Source organism: Heterocephalus glaber, unplaced genomic scaffold (genome assembly GCF_053883595.1).
Source record: "Heterocephalus glaber isolate CG9 unplaced genomic scaffold, H.glaber_assembly_v1.0 deba00000621, whole genome shotgun sequence".
In the NCBI taxonomy this organism is placed as follows: domain Eukaryota; kingdom Metazoa; phylum Chordata; class Mammalia; order Rodentia; family Bathyergidae; genus Heterocephalus; species Heterocephalus glaber.
Genome location: NW_028258153.1, coordinates 10,099,194 through 10,125,389, shown reverse-complemented (window position 1 = coordinate 10,125,389; position 26,196 = coordinate 10,099,194). Strand labels below are relative to the sequence as shown.

At 35.9% G+C, this 26,196-nt stretch overlaps 1 protein-coding gene across 3 annotated transcripts in view; it reads right to left on the bottom strand.

Annotated features, from left to right (window-relative positions):
• The window catches only part of Abca12 (ATP binding cassette subfamily A member 12), a 176,700-nt gene that overhangs the window by 91,172 nt on the left and 59,332 nt on the right, over positions 1-26,196 (bottom strand). For all 3 annotated transcript variants that reach the window (XM_087206152.1, XM_087206150.1, XM_087206151.1), the window contains 5 exons: positions 24,745-24,842; positions 21,946-22,131; positions 14,088-14,266; positions 8,011-8,123; positions 3,538-3,613 (listed from right to left, as the gene is read on the bottom strand). In XM_087206152.1, coding sequence (XP_087062278.1) covers positions 3,538-3,613; positions 8,011-8,123; positions 14,088-14,266; positions 21,946-22,131; positions 24,745-24,842 — 652 coding nt within the window. The remainder of the gene's footprint in view (positions 1-3,537; positions 3,614-8,010; positions 8,124-14,087; positions 14,267-21,945; positions 22,132-24,744; positions 24,843-26,196) is intronic.

Genomic DNA, 26,196 nt, shown 5'->3' with positions numbered 1-26,196 from the left:
AAAGCCTTTTACTTTTTTCTTAGGCATTTCATTGAATAAAGACTTTTGATAATATTTTTGGTTGCCTTAGATCTTTAAGCTCTCTGACAGTTATTCTCATTATTCATCAAAGCCTTCTTTTAGGTAATCAATGCCATTTATCAATTTACCTATAAAAGACAAGAGAACGTATTCTTAGAATAAGTTTTCTGGTCTAAATAACAAGAATCTATCAGGGAAATTTCTAAATCACATCATGACTATTGAAAACCCACAGGAATATGATAGTTTAACCATACAAATATCAAGTCATGTCTATATATAGTCAAGTTTCACGGATTGTCCCATCACCCATGACCTCAGTGGTCAGGTCAAATCAAGGTCATGGTAAACAACATACTCACAGCCTGAGACAAAAACCCCTCACAGAAGCTGTCTTAAGACAAAACCTCCTGAGCCAATGTTTTGACACATACGATAGCTTTAAAAATTTTGACAGAAATGGGAGGCAGTCTCAGAAAGAAGATCCAGAGGTAAAGTAGAAGATGGGATTTTAGAATCTAAAATATCTAGGCAGAGACAAATGAAACTATGGCAATAATTATAAATTTATTATATCATTTTCTTTTGGAAGCACTAATCCATTTATTTTGACTATAGTAGTAAGTATAAGTTTAAAGAACAACTTAGTCTCCTATGAATAACTCAAAGGTATGTTAATTCACTTAATTTTGTATCCTACTCTTCCCTCACTCTGACTGGCATTTTTGATTTGTACTCTTGAGTTGACAGCTATGAATGGTAAATATATAAGTAAAAGAGATCTAGGAAGCTGCAGAAATACTGGCCATTTATCTGAGATGTGGTCAGCAGGGCATCTCTGGACAGTATGTGGGGTAGTTACCCTTCCTTCCTTAGTGAATGGTCTCTCTCTCTCTCTCTCTCTCTCTCTCTCTCTCTCTCTCTCTCTCTCTCTCTCTCTCCCCCCTTCTCTCCCTCTCTCTCTCTATCTCCTTTTATTCCAACTCTTTTCAATATTGCCTTTCCTACTCTTGTGTTTGTTTTCCTCTCTGTCATAGTTATTATAGTACAGAGCCAATTCTAACAGGGTACAGTGCTCAGCAGCAAAACACTGGCCTAAACTTTTGCATGGACTGGAACAAGAGATTCCCATGGTGTAGTATCAAGCTTGGAATAAAGAATAGACTTGGACTTGAAGTGACCTTGAAATATCATCATAAGCCTATTTGATTGTCAAGATATTTGAGAATGAATTTAATATACTTTAAAAATTAAGATTCCATGTGTACACATGAGTGTTTTGTCATAAACACCCAGGAAGTTCCTTAAACTATTCAATTTATGTGTTCTTTAACATATAACCCTGCCTACTTCCCAAGAGTGCTTACTATAAAAGGAAAGCCATGGATGTGCACACTTATATGTACACAAACACACACACACACAATAAAAATAAGGACCTTAGCAAAAAATAATGAAGGAGAAGAGCTGTGAGGGGAAAAGTGTTTTTGAGGAACTATCTTTAGAAAATTCTAGACCAAAAAAACCCAACCCCTTTTATCTTGTGCCACTATTGCTACTCTGTGATTATTTTAAAGTAGGAGTGGAAGGGAAGTGTGAAGAAATCCTTTAATTTCATCAATCACAACAAAAGCCATCTTAAAAGTATTGAATTCATCCTAATAAACTGTCAGCTGGCTGTCAGCTCCTAACTGCATTTGCTGCAGGATTTGTAAGACTGAGGCTCTGGCTTTGTCAATGCTATGGATGCCTCCAGGTCCTGATAAAGATACCTGGCATCAGCACCAAGCCTCCACTTGTCTCAGTGTAAAGATTTTTAAAAATTCTTATTATTTTTGAAAGCTATATAGAGAGTGTGTTCAAAGGACCCAACAATTGGAAAGCTGGCAGCCTAAGTAGAGGGAAATTGTCCAAGGACTCTAGAAAGAGCATCTGGGTTAATCATCATGGGGTGGGGGGGACATATCTACATGCCTAAACATTTATCATTTCTTTCTAGTGAAGATGTTCGAAATCCTTCCTTCTGGCTTTCTGAAATGTACAGTACATAATTGTTGACTGTGGTCGCACTACCGAACAACAGTACAGCAGAACTTCCTGCTCCTAACTGTAATGTAAGATACTGATCAACCTTTCCCTAGTCTCTTTCTCTTGTTTCTATTTATCCAAATTTCCATTACCACAAAATTTTGGAAAATTTATCAGGCTAAAGCAACATTTACCTAACAACCTGTCTAGTCTGCAAATTTGGCTTGAACTATAGGAATTTGCCTCAATCAGCTACTACAAGCCACTGCTTGTATTTCAACCAAAATTATTAGGCCTCTGCTTCCATTGATGGCTTCTAGACATCATGGTTACTGCTGTCATTTCCACTGCCTGTCTTTGGGATATCCTTTTTATATCCCAATGAAAGTCCCAAACCTAATGATCTATAAACAATTTGGCCTACCTAAATACTAATACAAGCAAACAAATTTTGTCTTATTTTGATTGAGCATAAAAATATTTTGATTCTTTAAAAACTAAAAAAAAGTAATAAGAAGAAACACTGGACGCTGCCATGGTTGGCATGTCTCTCTCCACTCACCCAATTCATATATTGAATTCCTGAATCCCAGGGTGAGGAGAGTGGGCCCTTTGGGAGGTGGTTAACTTATGAGGGCAGAAGTCTCAGGAACAGAAATATAGTGGAGCAGAGAGCTGGCTTGCCCCTTCTGCCGTGTGAGGACGTATTAAGAAGGCATCTATGAACCCTAGTGGGCCTCATCTGATACCAAATCTGTTGGAACCCAGATTTTGGACTTCCTAACCTCCAGAAGCGTGAAAAATAAATTTTAATCATTTATATGAAATTTCTATTGTTTTCTTGTTTCTAAGCCACCTTGCTTTTAGCATTTTGCTAGCAGTTTAAACAAGGAAAGACATTTATATATTTTTCATATATATATGTGTGTGTGTGTGTGTGTGTGTGTATGTATATGGTGAAAGATTTTAAAAGAGATGGAAACTAGACCTCTAGTTAGATTCTCCTTATAGGCCTAAAGTAACCAATGCAAACATGACATATTAGACCTAGTTGTGTCATCTTTGAACTGAAAGAGATCCCTGTGTTGTGTATCCAAAAATATCACAGAATAATTTTAAAAAAGTAAGTTTGAACTTCACTGTGCTTTGGCTCTAACCTTTCCTTTGCTCAGTCAATAGCTGATTTTTCCATATCTTTCTTTGTTTTTTTCCATTCTGAGGATTGAACTTAGGGACTCCACACTGACATACATTTCCAGCCCTTTTTTATTTTTAAATTTTGAAACAGGGTCTTGCTAAACTGCTAAGTTGCCTAGGCTGGCCTCAAACTTGCAATCCTCCTGATTCAGCCTCCCAGTGTGCTAGGATTACAAGTGCGTGCCAGCAGCACTCTCAGTTTATGCCACAGTTTTCCACCCGGACAAGAGAAGTACGTTGATGAGCTGTTTTGTGGCGTATTCAGCTACCAACTCATAAACAAAGACTTACTGTGCAGCCAGACTACTTGGGGACAGTGTCCATCCATCATCTTCGCCCCACACGTAGGATGTGTTCTCAGATGACTCTGAGTAAAGGAGTAATATTTACATAGGTCAACATTTAACATGCTGGCTTAAAGATTTATGTTTTCTCCCAATCCATCTCAAGTCAAATTAATGGAAAGAAAATATGCAAAATATGAAAATATTGTCCCAAAAGAATTTTACAAAGAATGATTAATGCTCTTTTTCTTGGAAATATTTCAGATATTTATATGAAATAGGTACCTACTAATCAAGATAAACTTAATGGTCAAACACACCTATTTTTAACCAATTCTTTCTCTGTGCAATCAAACCTCTACAGCATTTTGTTCCAAGACCTGTTTGCATAGATGACTCTTAAACCCTATAATTAATATGGACCATCACATGATTTGTTAATCAAATGAAGCCAATTTCAGTCTTACAGGTCATCAGAAATTTTTTATTGGCTTTCAGTTGTTTATGATGTAGCCTTAGAAAATACCTGACATGGCTAATCTGTATTTTCTATGTTTCAAAAAGCAGCCACTGGTCATTGAAGGCAGCTGTGAATGGAAATTAGCTAATGCTAATAGAACTGTATGGGGCATCTCAAATAAGAAAGTGCAGAATGTGCAAGGCAATCATTGAGTTGGATCTAACAAAAACCATACGTAAAGATTCATTTTACGTCAAGAGTTGCTCCTAGAGGTTAAATGGGTCATTGATTCAACCTGTTGCATAGATTGTATAATAAAAGAGTGAGCTTGCAACAGTATTCAAATGAAAAATTAAAATTCTTTAAATGGCTACTGCATAAATAAAAATACCATAAATCCAATACTTTAAGTCAGCTCCTTTAGGAAAATAGTATCACTTATTTCAATCTTTTTACAGATACTACTCATTTCTTATATATAATCCAGTGTGTTTTAATGCTATCATTTTTAACATTGGCCTAATCCCTTTCAATAGGATATTCCTTTTACCAGCCTTAAGAGCTCTTCCATTATTTCTTGGTAGTACATCCTAAAGTTTTCTTCAGTGGTTCTAGTGAAATAGTATGAAAGCATCCATGCTTTTCCGATGCTGATTATTTTGCTTAAATTAACATGTGTGTAAAAAGGTCATCCCAGAGTCAACAACCTCCTTGTCTACCTCCTGTACCATTCGTATTGAGGCAATGTTTGCTTGGCCTCTTATATCTGGCAGGGGGACTTTTTTGTTTGCCTCTTCAGCAGAGCATATTTTCCTTTGCTTGGCTCAAGGTTCTGCTGAATATTATTTTTCTACCTGTAGAGCATTTATCAGTAAGCCAAAAGACCAAAAATATGAAAATGTTCAGTATAAATAAACCTAATCAACCATAGTAATACCTGTCACCTATTAGAATCCATATATAGAATAATCAAGGACAGAAATCTGTTGAGATTTATGCTTTTGCAATGTAAAAGTATATAAAACATTTTTCAGAGATCAAATCTTGCTCACTTTGAAATCCTATGTGATGCTTGCAAGTTAATTGACATTTGTATACTATGGTGTTACAGGGTTTCTCCTTTACTTCAAGCTACTAAAGTGAATAGCTAATAGAAATTAACTTTATGTTATCAATGATAGACTTGACCTGAAGTTAAATAGAAACTTTTCTCTCTGGCCACTAAGGACTACAAAGTACCTTAGAAGAAAGACTGTTAAACAGGCCTAAATGAAGTAGAAAATGTTACATTGAAAAGTAAAATTTTATTTCTTTGATTTTTGTAAGATTAGGCATATTTTTAAATGGTACTCACTGACATCAGATAATCTTTTTTTTATCAGTAAAGATTCCTTTCTATTTGAAAATGTAATTTCATATAATTTTTAATTTTGGAAAGAGCAAATTCCAATGAGTCAAAAATGTATTCTCTGCTCCTGAAACTCAGTCTTTATAAAGAGATAAAAGACAATCTTCTCCCCAGGTGTTTATTAATAACCCCATGTTTTCATGGTTGCTAGGAGGCCCCCAAAGAAACCTTGAGGGGGCCGGGGATTTAGCTCAGTGGTTTCACCTGCTGCACAAGCGCAATGACCAGAGTTCGATCCCCGGTACAAAAAAGAAACAAAAAAAAAGAAACCCTGAGGTGTGATCATAATTCGTGTTGGATCAGAAACAGATATAGGGAAGAGGGGCTGTGAAGGAATCATAGTGTGGAAATAAATGGAGGATGACTGTGGAAAAAAATTGCCATGTAGGAAAAAGTGTGGCACAATGAACCAAACACCATCAGTGTCTGACAGTGGGGACAGTGCTCAGGTCAGGTGGTGGCAGGAACTTGAATGTCCCAGTGTGTCTGTACCCCAGAATAAGACATGAGTGATACAATCTATAAAAGACCCCAAAGGACTAGGCATTAAGGATCCAGGTTCTACTCTCAGCCTGGATACTCGCTGGTTGTATAAATAGGCAAAGTGCTCAGCCTCTGTTGCTTCAGTTTCTATTTGTCAAGTAGGATAATAGGATTATCTTGATAATAAAAGGAACTTAATATAATAAAGCACTTAGCATTGTCATAATAAATAGTAACAACTATTTTCCTTATTTGAGATAGTGAAGTGAAAGCTGAAGATATCTTAACCCTGGCAGACCTTAGAGAGGAGTCTAGCAACTGTGCTATGAGACACCATCTCTACTCCAGCTTCCCTGAGGTGTAGAACCAGGGGAGAAAGTCTGATAGCTTCAGAAATAGCACTGAACACTGTAAAAACTAAGCATAGGGTGGCCTGGCAATGTAGTAGATGGCTGTACTGGTGGCCAGGCTGGAGACTGCTGTGTTGTAATTTAAGTGTCACTCTTTCAAGTTTGAGTTCACTGAATGACTTCCAGAAATATCTAGGGAAAATTTTTCAAAGGTTACAAAATTTGTGCTCGAGTAAATAGAGGTTGGGGGTTAATCACTTCTAGGAACAGACATAAGTGTATCTATACTTTAATCCCAAACTAATGAAGTCATAAGTGCATGAAATTTAAAAGAAATGATACAAAGAAAATGTATCAGCATCATGATACAAAGAAAAGCACGTCAAAAATTTCAGACAAGAATACAGTTTTTTTAGAGTTTTTCCTTTTCATCTTGACCACAGGATAACATGTTTTAATACTTGGCAAAGTCATTAGCATATTCAGACATCAGGCACAGCCATTGTTAAATATTAAAAACTGAGTTACATCATTCACCAAGAAAAGTGTTTTATTGCATTGTGAGTTAGAAGTGCTGATTACTTGTCTGATTTCTAAGGCACAGGTGAGCTTTTGTCCTTTAGGAAAAACATCTTAACTTTATCACTTTAATTTATGCTAATTAGAAGGTGTGAGCCTGAAGATAAAAAGGAAAAGAACAGTAAGAAGAAATGTGAAATTTTCAAGTCATTAAAATGCAAATATAAAAAATGGTTCTCTGGCTGGACTTTTTAAACAGTAAGCTTTCTTTTCTAATGTTCATCAAGACCATTAAATTTAACAACAATCAATCTTGCAAGCTAGTCATTAATTCTGTAAATATAGACATACAAATCTCTAGTCTAATAGAAACTGGTATTCAATTGTAGGTTTGACCCTCCAGTGAGAATTCTTCAAAGCGTTCTCACATGTCCTTCTCATATGAAAACTGGAATTTTAAGACAAAACAATGAACAATCAGCTTTTGTCCTATGCTCTCAGGTTGTTTACTTTATAAGCAAAGAGTAAAAGTCTACATATTTAAAAGCTGACAAACTCAGTTAAGAAACCATGATTCTAAATTCATTCAGGAAAAGTAAATGTTAACCCAACATTTTATTTAGGACGTAGGGATTTATTTCTTATAGCCCTAAACTGCTGTCTGCATGTGTTTGCATGTATATCTTCTGTATGTTTCCATGTGGATAGTAGATAATGCTGTTCTACAAATGCAAAGGGGACATTTGCTGACTCATGAGCAATTTGCTGCACTTTATCTTACTGGGTTGACTGGAATTTACCGATTTAATTGTAGTAAGGTATCCATCATGCATTTTCAAGATGGTTAGTTGAGGGTACATTTTTTACCAATAAAAATTCCTATTTATTAAAAAAAATTGAAGTTCAGAAATCAGGGCAAAAATCTTGTAATTCAGTTTAGGATTTGGTTCCAAAAATTAGTACCAGGAATCTATTTATTGAGGCTTACTCCCTGATATTTATTTTGCATCTCATGTCTAAACATACATAGTTTTACAAGCTCCCAGAGATCATTTTTACATAAGTAAAAAATCCTGAAAGCTTTTTCAGCCATCTCTTCCTTTCTTCACACGTCTACTGGAAGTCTGGATTTATTTGTAGCATATGTCCTCACCTACGAATAATTTCATCGATACATGAATACTTCAGTTACACTCTATTTTACATACCTAATGGGCTTTGTGACATTGCTTTTAATACAGTAAGATGGAAATATAATACCTTGAGTAGGGGAGTCTAGGGTGTAGAGCAGATGTTTAACAGACTTCTGAAGGGTTCTGAAACCTTCGTTAGTTTCAACTCGGGGATAAAACTTCTGCAGGGCCAGCAGCACCCTAACAAGTGAAAAAATAATTACACCAGGTTATGTTTCAAGGCTTGTAGACAGAAGCAAAAGGGAATTCAAGGAGAAAATGACCATAGCACAGAAAATTATTCTGAAAAAGATGTTGCTTTTGTAATTTAATTATGTGTTTTCTGTTCATGCACAATATCCTAGCAAAAATGTTCTTGAACCAGAACAGAGAGCTTTATATTTCTAGGACTGTAAAGCTTCAGATGCAAAGGCTTTGAAATAAGGGAGGAAAGTTCCCATCCTTTTTTTTCTGCTAAGAATTATAAACAAGTGGTTAGGAAAACCAACTTGCAATAAAAGTATACCCTTTTTAGTTAAAGGAAAAAAATAAATATTAGACGTTATTTTCATTAACAATCAAAGTCACATAAAGGATCCTGTTTTCAGGAATAATTATTATTTAAACATCTTATAAATATTTATCTTTTGCTAAACATATGATAATGTTTTGGGAAAAATGGATCTTGCCCTAATTAAAAATTGTATTTTATCCTCCAAGTGGCCAAAAGGCACTAATCCAAAGGTAGTTCGAATTCATATCCATACTAATTGGCACTGTTTCCTTAGCTTTTGTGTGTTACCAATAAGATGGGTAGTCCACAGAGGGGTAGAGAATGAGAAAATTCTCTTTTGTGCGATTTCATTCTATATTTCAAAAATCAATTTACTACTTAAGAAACTTTCTGTTTGGGGAATTTTTTTGGCTGAATTGGAAATCAAATCCAAAACCTCATGCCTGACAGATAAGTGCACTAACTACATTAATCCACAGACACTTTTTTTTTTTTGAGTTGGGTCACTAAATTGCTCAGGCAGACTCGAACTTTTGATCTCCTGCCTCAATCTACCCAGTAGGTGGAATTACAGGAGTATGCCACCACACCCAGTTAAGAAATGCCTTTTTATCCTTTTATGATCATTATCATATTTTTTATTATCATATTTTAAAGCAATGTTGCACCTACGCAAATATGCCTGAATTTCACTGACAGTGTAGTTTATACCAACAATCAAGGCTGAATCAATGCTTTGAGTAGTAACAGAACAAAAGGCTTTTGTTAACAATTTGCCATTGTGAAGTTAAATGTGGTACAAATTAGCTAATAGTTTTTCCCTGTCAATTATATCAGTAAATTGAAAGCTTAATCCAACAATAAGTCAAGTATGTGGGCATACATTTCATAGAATTCTATAATACTTTGCACTTTTAAAAATTTTTAACTAAAATCATTTTAGTTTTGGCCACCTGAATATAAATGAAAGGTGTTTAGAGGTAAACTTTAAGTGCCCTCTAGTTTCTAACATAGAGATATACATATAAATATGTACACTTAAGTAAATACACATAAATCATATATGTATATATATAAATTTAAACATATATTTAAAATTTGGTTCTCTAATTATTCCATGAAGTCAATAATTCAAATATTTAGCACATAATTATCTCATTTAATCTGGAAGGATCATTGTTATTAATATTGCTAATAAAACATCAGCAGTTTGAACACTTCTTTCTCTAACAGACAATAATGACACCTGGCCCCCATCTTCTCTGAAATCCTTTGAATCATTAAGATATATTTATTTTCTTCATAGATTGTTTTCTGCTTTTCATCATACGAAAGTGGAAGTTATCCAAAATGAATCACTTTTATGCATAAAGATAACTTCTAAAAAGAGTTTTATGAGTTGTATCTCAACATACGCCTTTTCCTCGTAAAAGTTGAAAAGCATTTTTTTTTTCATATACTGTTCCTGACTTTTGAGCTTTCTCATTGCTTGTCTTGCTGTCTTCTGCCTGACGTGAACTGCTTCTCCTTTGTGATGCTTGTCTGCCACACCACTCTGCCTTGGAGACAGCTGAATATGGACTGAAACCTCTACAAACTGAGAGCTAAGCTTTAACTTTGGGTGTCTAGTATTTTGTCTCAGCAACAAGAGAAAAGTAACTAAGACACTTTACATTACATAATCTGATTTTGGTGACTGGTTCTACATATGCAGTTTACAATTTAAAAAATAATAGCAGCTGAAGGAAATGGAAGTTTCTATGTGATCTCTCTGTCACTTTTATTTATTCAACAAAAAGTAAAATAAGCCAATGAGACCATAATTTGATGATAAGTTTGATGACAGTTTTGTGAGGAAATTATGGCTTTTAGAGACAGTCAGCTTAATTAAAAATAATGCTAAAGATTTGACTTTCAAAAGATATTCCAATAAAGTAAAAAGCAAGAAACTTATTTGAATATTCTAATACCTAAAGGAAGTTAAAACAAAATTAATACACTTTAACCTCATATATCCAAACTTTTATCTTTTCAATATTTAATCAATCTAAAATATTAATAAAATATCTTAAACTCTTCATTGTACCAAGTCTCCAAAATTCACTATGTGTTTTATACTTCTGAACATCTGGATGCTGACTCTAAATTTTTACTGAAAAATTTTACTCTGTATTTAGATTTCTTTAAATTTAAAATGAAGAGGTAAATTCAGATATTCAAGTTGATCCAAATATATTTAAAAGTTTTCTAATAATGAAATGAAACATCAGTTTTCTGAAGTAATCTCTTCATATTTATTGTTGAGTAGAATTCAAAAATACAGTATTAATAAGTCATCATTTGTTGATCCATTCTTCTTATAGATATTTGGCCCCTTCAAGTTTTTCCTATTATGAATAAGCATGGAGTTATAAGGCTTCATGTGAGCATGTTTCCTTTTCTTGTTTACACATTCAAGTGTAGAATGTGCTACCGTAAGCATCTGTTATTCCACTTCTTGAAAAGATGTCACACTACCTTACAAATTGCATCAGTTTCTACTCTAACTTGCAACATATGAGAATTTCAGTTACTCTACATTTCGTTAGCACTTTGGATTATCCAACTTTTAAAACTGTACCCATTCTATTGAATGCATAGTGATATCTTTTTTGTGGTTTGAATATTATTTTGACCCTTTTCTTGGCTACACAGTACAATTTAAGTGATTCCCATTCACCTCTAACTGATTCATCTATTTTCTTTCAAGACAAGACTATAAATATGAGGGAAAAGATCAAGCGTTAAAATTCCAGGTGACTTAAAATTTTTCTAAGAGCTGAAACAAGGAATAATCTGGAGAATTAAATGGCATGCTATTTTCTCTGTACTGCAGTTATGACATTCCATCATGGAAAGAGCCAAGGACTTGGATTTGCATTTCCCAAGTTCAGGTACTGGTTTTGCCTTGTACTAGTAGTTGTTGAACCTTGGAGAGAGGTCATATGATCTCCATAAAGTTTTTCCTTCTCTCTCTTTTTTCTTTTCCATTTAGTTTCTTGGTACATTTTAGGTATACAATACAGTTACATTCATCATTGGGATCTTGTATCTTTACATGATGTATCTTGGTTCTTATTTTTTCCCCATTCTCCTGCCCTCCCTTCACCCCCTCCACCCTTCCCTATTTACAAAGACTTTGTTTCCATGTTTTTCCTTTTCTCATATTTTTTCTTTTCCCTTCTTTCCTTTCCCACACCCCTCCCACTTCCCCTACTCCTTTAGATATTTTCTTCCTATTTCACAATATCAATTATACATTTTGATTCTTATCACTTTTAGTTTTTCACATCAGAGAAACTATTCGGCATTTACACATGTGTGTCCCATTTATTTCACTTGAGAGTATGGCCTCGGTGTGCATCCACTTAGCTACAAATGTCTCCAGTTTCTCATTCTTTATGGGTATTACACCATTTTATAAAAAAACACATCTTTATCCAATCTCCAGCTGATGGGCAATTGGACTGTTTCCAAGTTTTAGCTAATACAAACTATGTCACACTATGCCACTTTTAACATGGGTGCACATATATCACTCTGGTATGATTCTTTTAATTCTTTTGGGAAGATCTCCAGTAGAGGAACAGCTGGGTCAAATGAGACTTCCAGTCCTAGTTGTTTGAGGTATCTCCATACTGATTTCCACAGTGATTGCACCAGCCTACACTCCCACCAACAATGAAGAAGGGTTCCTTTCTCCCCACAACCCTGCCAGCATTTGTTATTGGTTGATTTCATGAGAGTAGTCATTCTTTCAGGTGTGAAATGGAATCTCAGCTTTGTTTTCATCGGCATCTCTCAAATGACCAGTGATGTTGAACATGTTTTCATATATTTATTTGCTGCTTTTACTTCTTTGCCTCAGAAATGTCCATTCACTTCAGATGCCCATTTTTGAATTGGGTCTTTATATTTGGGTTTGTTTTTTTTTAGTTCTTTATATATTCTAGATAGTAGTCCTTTGTCTGAGGAACAGCTGGTAAAAACTTTTTCCCACATTGTAGGCTGTCTGTTAGCTCTGTTGGTGGTTTCTCTTACAGTGCAGAAGCTTTTTAATAAGATGAGATCCCAGGGCTGGGGATTTAGCTCAGTGGTTCCGGCGCCTGTCTCGAAAGTGCAAGGTCCTGAGTTCGATTCCCGGTACCAAAAAAAAAAAAAAAGATGAGATCCCAGCTGTTGATTCTTTGTGCTAGTTCCTGTGCTATTGAGGATTTGTTCATAAAGTCCTTTCCTATGCCAATGTCATCGAGAGTTCTACCTAACTTATCTTCCAGCAAGTTTAGTGTTCCCGTTTTAATATTTAGATCTTTAATCCACTTCAATTTTAGTTTAAAAACTAAACATGGTGAAAGATAGAGGTCTAGTTTTAATCTTTGGCAAGTTGAAATCCAGTTTTTCCAACACCATTTATTGAAGAGGCTATCTTTCCTCCAGTGAAGATGGTTGGCTCTTTTGTCAAAGATGAGGTAGCTGAGTATGTCTGGAGTTGTTTCTGCATCTTCTAATCTATTCCACTGATCCTTGTGTCTGTTTCTTTGCCAGTACCATGCTGTTTTTATCACAGTGGCTTTGTAGTATCCTTCTCTTTAAAATAGGAATCTGCTGTCTCAATCTCAAAACATTGTTGTGAAAATCAAATGAGATTAAAGTACTAATATGGGGCTGGTTGTAAAATCTTTGAACAGATAAAAGTTCTTGGAAGCATTGCAAAGGTGAGCACAATCTCTTCTGATTAACATTTACTGTAGAATATACCATACTACTAATGACAGTCTAAAGAAGAAGGTTGGGTTTTAGAGCTAGAAAACTGAGGTTCAGACTCTCCTAGCTGCACCATCAGCAAATACTTAATTTTTATGAAACTCTGTTACTTTATACAATCAATGCATTTATTTTAAGATTGAATCTGATAATATATATTGAGGTCCAGTATATTGTCTGATATGTGATAATCACTTAATAATCAATAATTATTGATGTAGTTGTTTTCTTTTAAGGCACATTTGCAAACTAGCTAGATAGGAAAGTCAAAACCTAAGCACTGACCATTAAACTCTAAATTCTGGCCATGCTGAAATCGATTTTATGAGAAAAGCATGCTTTAAAGTGATTACTTTCATAAAAATACTTTTTAATTTTTGAGACATATATGCCAAACAAAGCTAAAAATCACATCTAAGCTGGATACATGCAAGGGAGGCCAAACCCCTTGAGGTGACTTGGAGATATTTTCTTCAGCAGTTTAAATGGTAGATACACAGGGCTCAGGCTGTCCTTGAATGAGCCCGAGTCACTGATCCAGCCTTGCACTGGTTCTGCTATATACCTCATTCTCAGACACTCTTCCATACCAAATGACAACACAGCTGTTAGAGTATGCTACATCACTTCCTCACGGACTCTGATGAACTTGACAACCAAGGGTGTGTGTTGCTTCTTTGCTTAACTAATCCAGTTGCCTTTGTTGCTACAATCTGCAGTAAGGAGCTGGAATTCTATTTGTTCTGTGTTAAAGTACCCACCTAACAGGAATCCTTACAGGAAATATTAACAACCAAAAGCCTTCTTTGTGAACAGTAGTATTCCATTTAATTCTTACACTGTCTTACCCATTTGCCTTTCGAAGAACATCAAATAGATTGCCTGGTGATGTGTCATTCTGAAACACATCTGGGAAACTAGAGAGTAGCTGCCACAGGGCTGTCTGCTCCTGCACTTTTGAAAAGAAGGACAGCACTTTGACCATATCCTGAAACACCAGCTTCTGGTTAGTGGGATCACCTGATACCTTGAAAAATAAAAACACAGAGTAAATGATACTTAAACATTTGTAATCCCATGGTTTATTGTCTTCCAAAGCATCAAACATCTAGATTTTCACATAAGCAGTTCTTTCAGTGTTTCACTCAGTTTGAAGCCATCATTTATTTGGAAAAAATGCAATCATTTCTAATATTCACAAATATAATTGGATGTTTTCACTATAGATCCAGAAATTGGCAAATTTAAAGTTTCATTAACAAAGGTATATTTTTGTAAATTATTTTAAATTATATGTTGTAAGTCAAAGCTAATTTCTTGAAGCAAAATTAGTTTCTGAGTAATGTTTTGATTTTTCTTTGAGACCTGAAAAGTCTTCCCTCTATTTTTTACTAGAGCTTTTATTTTTGGGTGGAGAACCCTTAAAACTAATATATAAACAATTAAGATATAGAAATATAGACGCCCTACCGAGGTCGCGAGAACACACCGAATCAGCCTGAGCCCTGGCAATAATCCACTGGATACCCCACCCCGCTCCTCTGTACAGCCACCTGGTTCCACATTACAAAGACACAGAGGACACCAGACCACCAGACCATGGTACTGAGTCTCGCCGCCCCCGGCCCAGAGGTAGGGGCTTCTGAGCCACCGTCCCACTGCTCCTGGTCCAGAGGAAGGGGCTTTTGGGTCACCTTCTGTCCATCCACTCCTGGCCCAGAGGAAGGGGCTGCCAGGACACCATCCCTCCCATTGCTCCTGGCCCAGAGGTAGGGGCTTCTGAGCCGTAGTCCCACTGCTCCTGGTCCAGAGGAAGAGGCCTCCCGGCCACCATCCCTCCTGCTGCTCCCAGGCCACAGGAACAGCTTTTGGGCCACCATCCCTACCACTGCTGCTCCCAGCCCCTGTCCCACCTCTCCCAGCTCAGAGGAGGTAATCCGTGCAGGCGCCAACAGCCCCCCGCCCCCTTGTCAAAATGAGAAAACACGTAAATAAGTCTCAAAATCAGACTTCCAGATCACCTACAGCAACCCCAAAGGGAAAGGAGATGGAACACTCTGATACTCAACCACCTGGACCCACTGAACTGGCAAGAAAAGAGGATCTGGAAAAAATGAAATCAGAAATAATTTCTCAGATAACAGGAGAAATTGTGCCCCTAGTGCAAGACATGATTAATAAATCTAGAGAGGAGCTCAGGAACATGACGGAATCCCAACATAGGAAACAGATGGAATCCAGAAAACAGATGCAAATAGATTTCCAGGACATGAAAAACTCTATTGAAAGTCTACACAGCAGAATGAGCCAATGTGAGGACAGAATTTCAGATACACAAGATAAGATTGCAATTAGTGACCAGGAAAAGAAAAATTGCTTCAAAATTATAAGGAAACATGAGAAATCAATCCAGCAGCTGCTAGATGATGCAAAGAAGAATAACATAAGACTGATTGGACTCAGTGAAGAAACAGGAGAGAGTGCAGATGACATAAAAAAATCTTCACAGAAATAATGGCAGAATACTTCCCAAGCAGGGGAAAAGAGCTTGACATACAGATAAGTGAGCCATATAGGACTCCAAATAGCCTTGATCAAAAAAAATCTACACATAGGCATATAATTGTTAAGATTCCAGAAACTCAACAGAAGAACAAAGTTCTCCAAGCAGTCAGAGAAAAGAAACAAATCACATACAAAGGAAAGCCCATCAGAATCACAGCAGACTTCTCAACACAAACCATCAAGGCAAGAAGAGCTTGGAGTGACATATTCCAAGTCCTAAAAGAAAACAGCCTCCAACCCAGATTGATGTACCCTGCAAAACCATCTTTCAAAATTGATGGAGAAATAAGATACTTTCATGATAAACAGCACCTTACGAACTTCGTGAATACCAAACCAGCACTCCAAAGAATTTTACACAATGTCCTAGGAACAGACATTGAGGATCACAACACCAGGAAGCAAAGCAGAATGAACCCATCTGGCAGGACAAGAAATTAAATGTAAAGGGGGAGAATCCAACAAAAAGAAAAAGTCATGGCAATGATAAGTCAATACGTTTCAGCTGTAACCATCAACGATAATGGTCTCAACTCACCAATCAAAAGAAATAGACTGGCACAATGGGTCAAGAAGCAAAATCCAACAATATGCTGCATACAAGAAACACACTTAATTCAAAAGGAAACTCATAGACTGAAAGTTAAAGGGTGGAAAACAATACTCCATGCAATAGGAACCCGAAAAAAAGCAGGAGTAGCTATCCTCTTTGCAGATCAAGTAGATTTCAAACCAACACTGATTAAGAGAGACAAAGAAGGACACTACATCCTTGCAAAGGGAAGAATCCAAGAGGAAGAGATGACAATCATAAATATCTATGCACCAAACACTAGTGCACCCAACTATATAAAACAAATACTAATGGACATGAAAAGTCATATATGCACTAATACAATTGTAGTGGCAGACCTCAACACCCCACTGCCACAAATAGATAGATCAACTAGACAAAAAATAAGTAATGAAATACTAGAACTCAATCGAACTCTTGAACAAATGAACTTAACAGATGTTTACAGAGTCTTCCACCCCACAAAATCAGAATATACATTCTTCTCAGTTGCACATGGGTCATTCTCCAAAATAGACCACATACTCACACATAGAACATGTTTAAGTAAGTGCAAAGGAAATGAAGTTATCTCCTGTATATTATCAGACCATAGTGCGATGAAATTGGAGATCCATAGCAAAAGAAACTTGAAAAATTTCATAAACACGTGGAAATTGAACCACACACTTCTGAATAACCAATGGGTCACAGAAGAAATTAAAGAAGAAATCAGACATTTCCTTCAATTAAATGACAATGACAATACAACATATTGGAATCTATGGGAGACAATGAAAGCAGTCTTATGAGGGAAATTCATAGCAGTGAATACACATATTAGGAAAACAGAATGAGCCCAATTAAACAACCTGATGCTGCACCTCAAGCTTCTAGCAAAAGAAGAACAGGACAACCCCAAAGCTCATACAAGCGAGGAAATTATAAAGATCAGAGGAGATATCAATGCAATGGAGACTAAGAGAACAATACAAAAAATCAATGAAGCCAAGAGTTGGCTCTTTGAAAGAATCAACAAAAGTGACAAACCCTTAGCCAATCTTGTCAGAAAAAGGAAAGAAAAGGCCCAAATCCATGCAGTGAGGAATGAAAAGGGTGAAATGAAAACAGACCCAGCAGAAATCCAGAGGATCATCAATACCTACTTCCAGAACCTACAGACCAATAAGATGGCCAACACAGAAGAAATGGACAGACTCCTAGATACATATGAATTACCAAAGTTGAACGAAGAAGACCTAAAAATTCTGAACAACCCAATATCAACCAATGAAATTGAGAATGTAATTAAAAACTTATCAACTAAGAAAAGCCCAGGCCCTGATGGCTTCACTGCTGAATTCTACAAGACATTTAGAGAGGAACTGCTGCCACTACTGTTTAAACTCTTCAATGAAATTGAAAGGGAAGCAATACTCCCAAATTCATTCCTGGAAGCAAGCATCACCTTGATCCCCAAAGCAGAGAAAGACCCAACCGAAAAGGAGAACTATAGGCCAGCCTCACTAATGAACATAAATGCAAAAATCCTTAATAAGATACTGGCAAACAGAATGCAGAAGATCATCAAGAAGATCATACACCCTGATCAAGTGGGATTCATCCCAGGGATGCAGGGATGGTTCAATATACACAAATGAATCAATGTAATACACTATATTAATAGAGCCAAGGACAAAAACCATATGATTATCTCCATAGACGCAGAAAAACAATTGACAAATTCCAACATGCATTTATGATAAAAACCCTACAAAAATTGGAATAGATGCTTTCTGCCTCAAACTGATAAAAGCCATCTATGAAAAACCAACAGCCAGTATTAGAGTAAATGTTCAAATACTGAAATCCTTCATACTAAAATCAGGAACAAGACAAGGATGTCCACTATAACCACTCTTTTTCAATATAGTTTTGGAAACATTAGCCATGGCAATTAGACAAGAGAAAGAAATAAAAGGAATAAAGACAGGAAATGAAGAAGTCAAATTGTCATTATTTGCAGATGACATGATACTCTATATAGGAGTCCCTAAGAACTCCACCAAAAGTCTTCTAGACTTAATAACCAAATTCAGTCAAGTAGCTGGTTACAAGGTCAACACACAAAAATCAATAGCTTTCCTCTACACAAATGACAGACTCACTGAGAGAGAAATAGGGCAAATAATTCCTTTCACAATAGCATCCAAAAAACTGAAATACCTAGGAATCACCCTAATGAAAGAAATCAAAGAACTCTTCTCTGAAAACTATGGCACTCTGAAAAGAGAGATTGAAGATGATATCAGAAAATGGACAGACATCCCCTGCTCCTGGGTAGGAAGGATTAATATAGTGAAAATGGCCATACTTCCAAAACTGCTATGTAGATTTAATGCAATTCCAATTGAGATCCCAGCAGCATACTTCATGGACCTTGAGAAAACAATCCAAAAATTCATTTGGAACAAGAAGAGACCCAGAATGTCAAAAGCAATTCTAGGTAACAGAGACATGGCAGGGGGTATCACAATCCCCAACCTGCAACTCTACTACAAAGCTACTGTGATAAAAATAGCATGGTACTGGCAAAGAAACAGACCTGAGTCCCAGTGGAACAGATTAGAAGATGCAGAAACAACACCAGACACACTCAGCCATCTCATCTTTGATAAAGGAGCCAAACACGCTCACTGGAGGAAAGATAGCCTCTTTAATAAATGGTGCTGGAAAAATTGAGCTTCAACTTGCCAAAGATTAAAACTAGACCTATATCTCTCACCATGCAGTAAACTAAAATTAAAATGGATTAAAGATCTAAATATTAAAACAGAAACTCTGAACCAGTTGGAACAGAGGTTAGGTAGAACTCTTGAAGACATCAGTGTAGGAAAAGATTTTATGAACAAAACCTCAGTTGCCATGAACTAGCACAAACAATCAACAAGTGGGACCTCTTCTTATTAATAAGCTTCTGCACAGCGAGAGAAGCCACCAGCTGTGTGAAGAGACAACCCACACTGTGGGAAAAAATCTTCACCTGCTCTTCCTCAGACAAAGGTCTACTATCTTGAATCCATAAAGAACTTCAAAAGATCAGACCTCCCAAATTTATAGACCCAATCCAAAAATGGGCATCTGAAATGAACAGACATTTCTCAGACAAAGAAGTAGAAATAGCAAATAAATACATGAAAAAATGCTCAACATCACTGGTCATTGGAGAGATGCAAATGAAAACAACGCTGAGATTTCACTTCACTCCAGAAAGAATGGCTGCTATCATGAAATCAACCAATATCAAATGCTGGCAGGGCTGTGGGGAAAGAGGAACCCTGCTCCACTGCTGCTGGGAGTGTAGACTGGTGCAAGCACTGAGGAAATCAGTATGGAGATACCTCAAAGAACTAGGACTGGAAGTCCCATTTGACCCATCTATTGCACTGCTGGGTATCTTCCCCAAAGAATTAAAAGAATCATACCACAGTGATATATGTGCACCCATGTTCATAGCACCGCAGTTTGTAATAGCTAAAACTTGGAAACAGCCCAAATGCCCATCAACTGGAGACTGGATCAAGAAAATGTGTTTTTTTTATAAAATGGAGTACTACTCAGCCATAAAAAATGAGTAATTAGAGACATTTATAGCTAAGTGGATGCACATTGAGGCGATACTCTTAAGTGAGATAAATAGGACACACATGTGTAAATAGCGAATAGTTTCTCTGGTGTGAGAAACTGAAAGTGTAAATAAGGACTAAAATGTATAATAGGTCATGTGAAATAGGAAGAAAAGGGGCAAAGGGGAAGGAAGTGGGAGGGCTAGGGGAAAGGATAGAAGGGAATGGGAGTAATAGGAGAAAATGGAAAAATAGGAACAAAATCTTTGTAAATAGGGAGGACTGGAGGGGTTGAAGGGAGGGCTGGGCAAGGGTGAAAAATAAGAACCAAAAGAAATTATGTAAAGCTGCAAATTTCCAATGATGAATGTCATTATATTGTATACCTCAAATGCACCAATGATTAGAATAAATAATTGATAATGTAAAATAGGAAGAAAAGGTCCAAAGAGGTAGGGGTAGTGGGAGGCACTGGGGAAAGGAAAGAAGGGAAAGGAAAAATGATGAGAAATGGAAAAATTGTAAATAAAGTCTTTGTAAATAGGGAAGGGTGGAGGGGCTGAAGGGAGGGCTAGGAATGGGAAAAAATAAGAACCAAGATGCATTATGTAAAGGTACAATTCCCAATGAGAAATGTAATTGTGTTGTATACCTAAAATGTACCAATAAAAGTATTTTTAAAAAAGATATAGAAATATAGTACAGATATATTCCTAATAAACATTATATATTTATCATATGTAGAAATATATTCACAAAAATGTTTACTATTAGAATTTTAATGCAGTTAAATATTTCCAAAGTTCTGTTTGCAATGCCAGGTGCTTTTGTTATAATGCTGATTAGAACTGAGAGAACCTATGTAATAATCATACGCTGTACTATAAACAAACAAAAAACATGACTTTTGGTCTTGTTTTAGACCATGGAATCCAGCTCGTGCTTTCAGAGGTAAAGTAGTTTCTTCATTATATTTCAACTCAAAAAAATTTTCTTAATATGCTCATTAACACTGTAAAATTGAGCCTTCAATCTGTCTTAATTCAAGGTCTTTCATATTAACAGAATAATTTTAAACATGTATTTTGACCGTAGTGTATTCTACACAATTGGCAAATTTGTTAAGAAAGGATTTGGAGTGCTTTATATTGGATTGAGGTTATTACATAATGTCTCTTACCTGGTTCTTTTGGAAAACTCAGATTACTGAAAGATAATTTTTAATATCTTAAAAATTTTAATAAAATTCATAGGTTTAAGTTTAAAATACTAGAAGTAGACATAGTTTATTTATTCTGGTGTATAATTTCAAAACAATTCTGAGTGTTTTGATATTTCACTATATGTAGGTTTCAATAAATAGAGATCATTGGTGTCTTATTTTCATCATCTTCATTTAAGAGTAGTATCCACAAGTGGTCATTAGCATTCTATAGTAGATGTCTTTGGTTCTAATGTATAATATTTTAGTGAGAGGAATATATAGTTTCATCAAAATTCACCTTGTGAAAATTAGGTTTGAGGTCAATGAGAAAAGGAAAAGACATTATTCTAACTTCTGGTAGTTTTATGGCTCTGATAGTTTAATTATTAAACTTGCATTGTATTCTGAGTAATCTTTCTCACAGATCTGAGAGAAAACAGGCAATTTTTATTCACCATAGAGCAAAGTCATATTTCATCTACAAAGGTGTGTCTCCACTAACCATAATGCAATATTTCTAATTCAGCTTTGAAATCATTTCAATCCTGCACATTTAAATGATAAGTGAGCATTACTTAATATTAAACATTGGGTGCAGATGTCAATGTGAGGAATGTATGCAACATTTCCCAGTCCGTTTGGACTACAAACTCCCTCTCTGATTCATGTTGAGGCATTTTGTGGATCCAAGAAAGGAAACAGTGCACCTGCCCCAAAAGCTTATGAGATTTTGAACAGAATAGGAGATCTACACTCACCTGAGAAAACTGTTCTTTTATTTCCTGGAAAGAAGACTCTAAAAGTGTCATGTTGGAAAGGCAAAATTTATTTAAAATATTTTTTCCTAGAGCGGTCCAAGAGAAGGTATAATCTGCCCTGTGTCCTGGATAGCTCTCACACAGTTCTTTTCGTACATCTTCTGAGGTTGAATTTTTGTTTATCAGCTAAAAACATATAAGAAAAGTGGGATGATGTTAGTAAATGTAGATTTTTAAAACATCCTAGTCTTTAAGAAAACTGACCTTTCTTCACAATAACCATTTTAAAAGTCCTGTGTTACTATAGCAACTATTGAAATAAATAAAATTCAACTCATTTAGGCAATGGAAGGTGTGGAGAGTATGTATGGATGTGGTAAGTCTTGTTATTGTATTATTTAAATAGTTAACATATGATTTGTTTAACCGAACTTACTTCCTGTATTGACCAGAAAACCTAAATGCATCAATTTTTTAATGCAAAAAAGTCTTATTCATTTTTCTGGGCATTGAGCAGCAGAAGCTCAAGTATCTTCTTTGTGATGAATTAATTGAAAATTAATTCCTAGAAAATTGAAGATTTCCAGAAGAGGGAACTTCAAAGGTCTACTCTTAAGAACAAATGTGTTTATTTACAGAAGTGGGAAATGGATTATGTTTCACTTCATTTTCATATGCAGAGAAAGGAAAAGTATATTAACATATAACATAAGTATAATAACCAAAAGCAATAGTTGAAAAATTATTTTCATAATAGAATCATTATAACCCCCCTATATATTCCAAGGTGCAGATTAGTCACAGATGCAGTAAGCTTTTTATCCATAATATGGTCACATTCACTGCCATTCATTTGTTGAAGTAGTCACAGAGTGGACTACATATACTTAGTTGCAGTGAGGTGAAGTCCAACTTCATTTTCCCCTTAAAACTATATCACAAAATCCACACTCTGCCTTCCAGCAACTGAACTTCTAAATATAATGGAACAAGAAAGGATCCACTTATCTAGGATGTACTATAAGTGCTAGGTCTTCTAGTAATTCATCCATATCTTTGTCTAGCATTACACATAAACTCACTCCCAAGTGATTTCTCTACTCATTCTTGCAAGAGTTGCACAAAGCAGTAAAGAAAAAGAGAGAAGAATCTGAGGGATTGCTGACATAAGCAACAATATGTCATCCTAATTTTTACATCCCTTCCCTGCTCCAACTACTCTAAAAATATGTATCTATACATATAAAATTCATTTCTTTTTTGCTTATCTCCCCTGGATGTATGGCTTTGTACTGGTTCACAAAATTCTGAAATTTCATTACATATAAAAAAGAGAACTAGGGAGTTTTGACACAATAAAACTGTACTTTTGAGACTAGTGTCACCAATTCTACATTATTATAGAATTTATGCACCTAATGCAGACTTTTCTAGGAACTAATATGGATGAAATGAATGCAATAGAATAATTTTCCCTACTTTTTAGGTCTAATTTAGGGAAAATTTTAGAGTAGAATTAATTGGGCATGTAGAAGAGATTCCTCAGTCAGGCAGGGAGTTTTAGAGACCTCAAATATTATATAAACTAGACTCAGCACCTGAACTATCCCAATGGAAGAGTCTATCTCAGCCGGCAATTGTGGATTTCCCTGGGTGAGTATGGTACCATTTCCTGGCATCCACTCTTGCGCCACGCTCTTTGAGACTCAGCTTACTGAGATGTTTCAGAGTTGACAGAGTGTTAATTTAAGGGTCACTAACAAAGATAGATTAAGCAGTAGTGGTTATAGTTACCAGAATGTGAATAAAGGTCAGAGAAGTGTCTCATCATTTAGATGAAAAAAATTATTGGTATGTGGATGAATTATTAAAATATATGTATAAGTATGATAGAAGAGAGACGATAATATTTCTAATGCACCATGTTGAAAATTATCAAATGATCTTCTCATCATTTCTGAAGAGACTATAAAGCAAGACTCAATGTCCACCATCCAGGCCAGCCAAATAACTTCAATGCATGAATCTGACTGGTTGTGAGACAGCAAGGTTAAGTGGGGATTGTAGTTAACAGAAGAGTACTTTCTGCTTACAGCCATTCAAATTTAATCTCCTAAAATCCCTGTATACACACACACATGCACACACACACACACACACACACACTTAGCTCACAGGCTACCAGTTTGTACCTCTTTTTTTTGGTACCAGGGATCTAACTCGGGACCTTGTACTTGCAAGGCAGGCGGCAGAACCACTGAGGTAAATCCCCGGCCCTAGTTCACACCTCTTATAAAAATTATATTTATCTTGCAATCTAGGAAATCATAAAGTAATCACTAGGAAATGAAAAATCCATTGGTAAAATTTAGAAAATGTGCTAAGAGGATTTTCCTACGTAGAGGAGATATTTTCCATAGCTTTAATTTCCCCAAAGACATTTTTCATATGGATGAGGCAACAAATTCCAAGAATGCTAAAGCTTCAGCTTTTCTTCTCTGCTTCAGAAAATTAAAAGATCATATATGAGACCACCTAATTTCTTACTAAATAAAAACCTTAAATTCAATTAAGAGACTTACCGGGAAGGAAAATAAATAATCAAGAACTGAAGAAATTTGCCACATCTTAAATTAGGTTGTTGTGGAAGAACGCCTAAGAAAGGAATGTGCCTGAAATATCATTTAAATGGGAAAGGTGCTTCAAATGTCTTCCTATGTAAGAGATCCTGCTACGAACCTAACGGGTGTTTGATTAACCTCTTTACTTTCTGCCCATTACACAACTAAATGAAGTTACCTTTTCCAAACCAAGGATCCATTCAAGCACTTGACTACCATTGAAAGTTATTGTTCCAGTAGTTTCCAAATCAGAACTTGGACTGGGAAATACTGTGGCTAGAGAAGAAAGAACAAATTAGAATTCTAAACACATGCGCAAAAATGGGCAGGATCACATAAGAATCCATCACTCTCCTTTAACTCTCCTCATAAACCCCACAGCAAGAATGTGGTTAAATATGCCTTTCATGAAACTTTGATATTGGCAAAATGGCAAATTCCATAGGTTTTCTTTCCACATAAAATTGTGGCAGTTTTGGTTTGCTCCTGTTGTTTCCCCCATTTATACATCATTTATTTTCATTCCAGTTTATGTCATTAAACTTCATCATCAATATTATTGCCCCATAAAGGGAAACATTTCTGTGCAGGCCTAAAGGATTTGAAGTGTCTCTACTAGCTCCAAAGATCTATTATATCCAACATCTGTTTAAAGGATCTGCCAATGCACATCTGGTGATAATGGTCTTTCTTTTTAATTATCCAATTGGGATGCTGAAATCTGCTTAGGATCATAAATTCTCTCCTCCCCAAAGTGGTTTCTGGATGATATTTCAGATCAAATAAATGGGATAAAGCAATTAGTTCAGACTACAGTATATTCTAATTAAGCAATTCCCAAAGTGGCCTAGTCTAGTACTATTTATAATATGGTGGAATTTTCTGGGTTTAGAGCATTAGCTACAAGAAGTGTGCATTCATATTGACATCACGGATGTTCAGTAAGCCAGTATGTTGATTTTTATAAATTTTGTACCTAAATATTTGTTATCATCACAAAGAGTCTTAGTATTCAAGATACCAATAATTCATCATTAGGGCCTGTAATTATTCCTAGTGCCTATGGGGCTGATTCTTCTAGGCCAAGGCAATACATGTGTGAGATAACTGGCCGGAGGGAGAAACATAATCTGTGCCTACTGAGTGAAGCAAAGCTTACTGGACCGTAAGTCCATGACCTCATTTCCACTGTGCTTTAACCTACTCAGCTACACATCCACAGATGATTCCTAACAGAACATTAGCTCTTCAAAACCATTCACCATCATGTTCCTACTACATTAACCTAGGACTTCTTTCATTTGGTCCATCAACTTGTATTGGAAAGTTATTTAATATTGTAGTGTCTTAAATATTTCATGGCATTTTAAAAGATTCTCTTTTTCCCCCTCAGCACCTATTATATTCCAGCACACAATATTTATTTTGTTCACTAATACATCCTCAGTCTCTAGGACACTGCAGCACATGAGAGCAGGCACCCAATAAATATTTTTCAAGTGAATGTAAAATAGTCTGCTGGCTTTAGAGCTTTAGATTTTAGACAGATTTCAAGACCACAAGCATCAGCATCACCTAGGTGTAATGCCTGGGAAGCACTGTTTTTAGGGAGTAACTCAGGAAGGTTTCT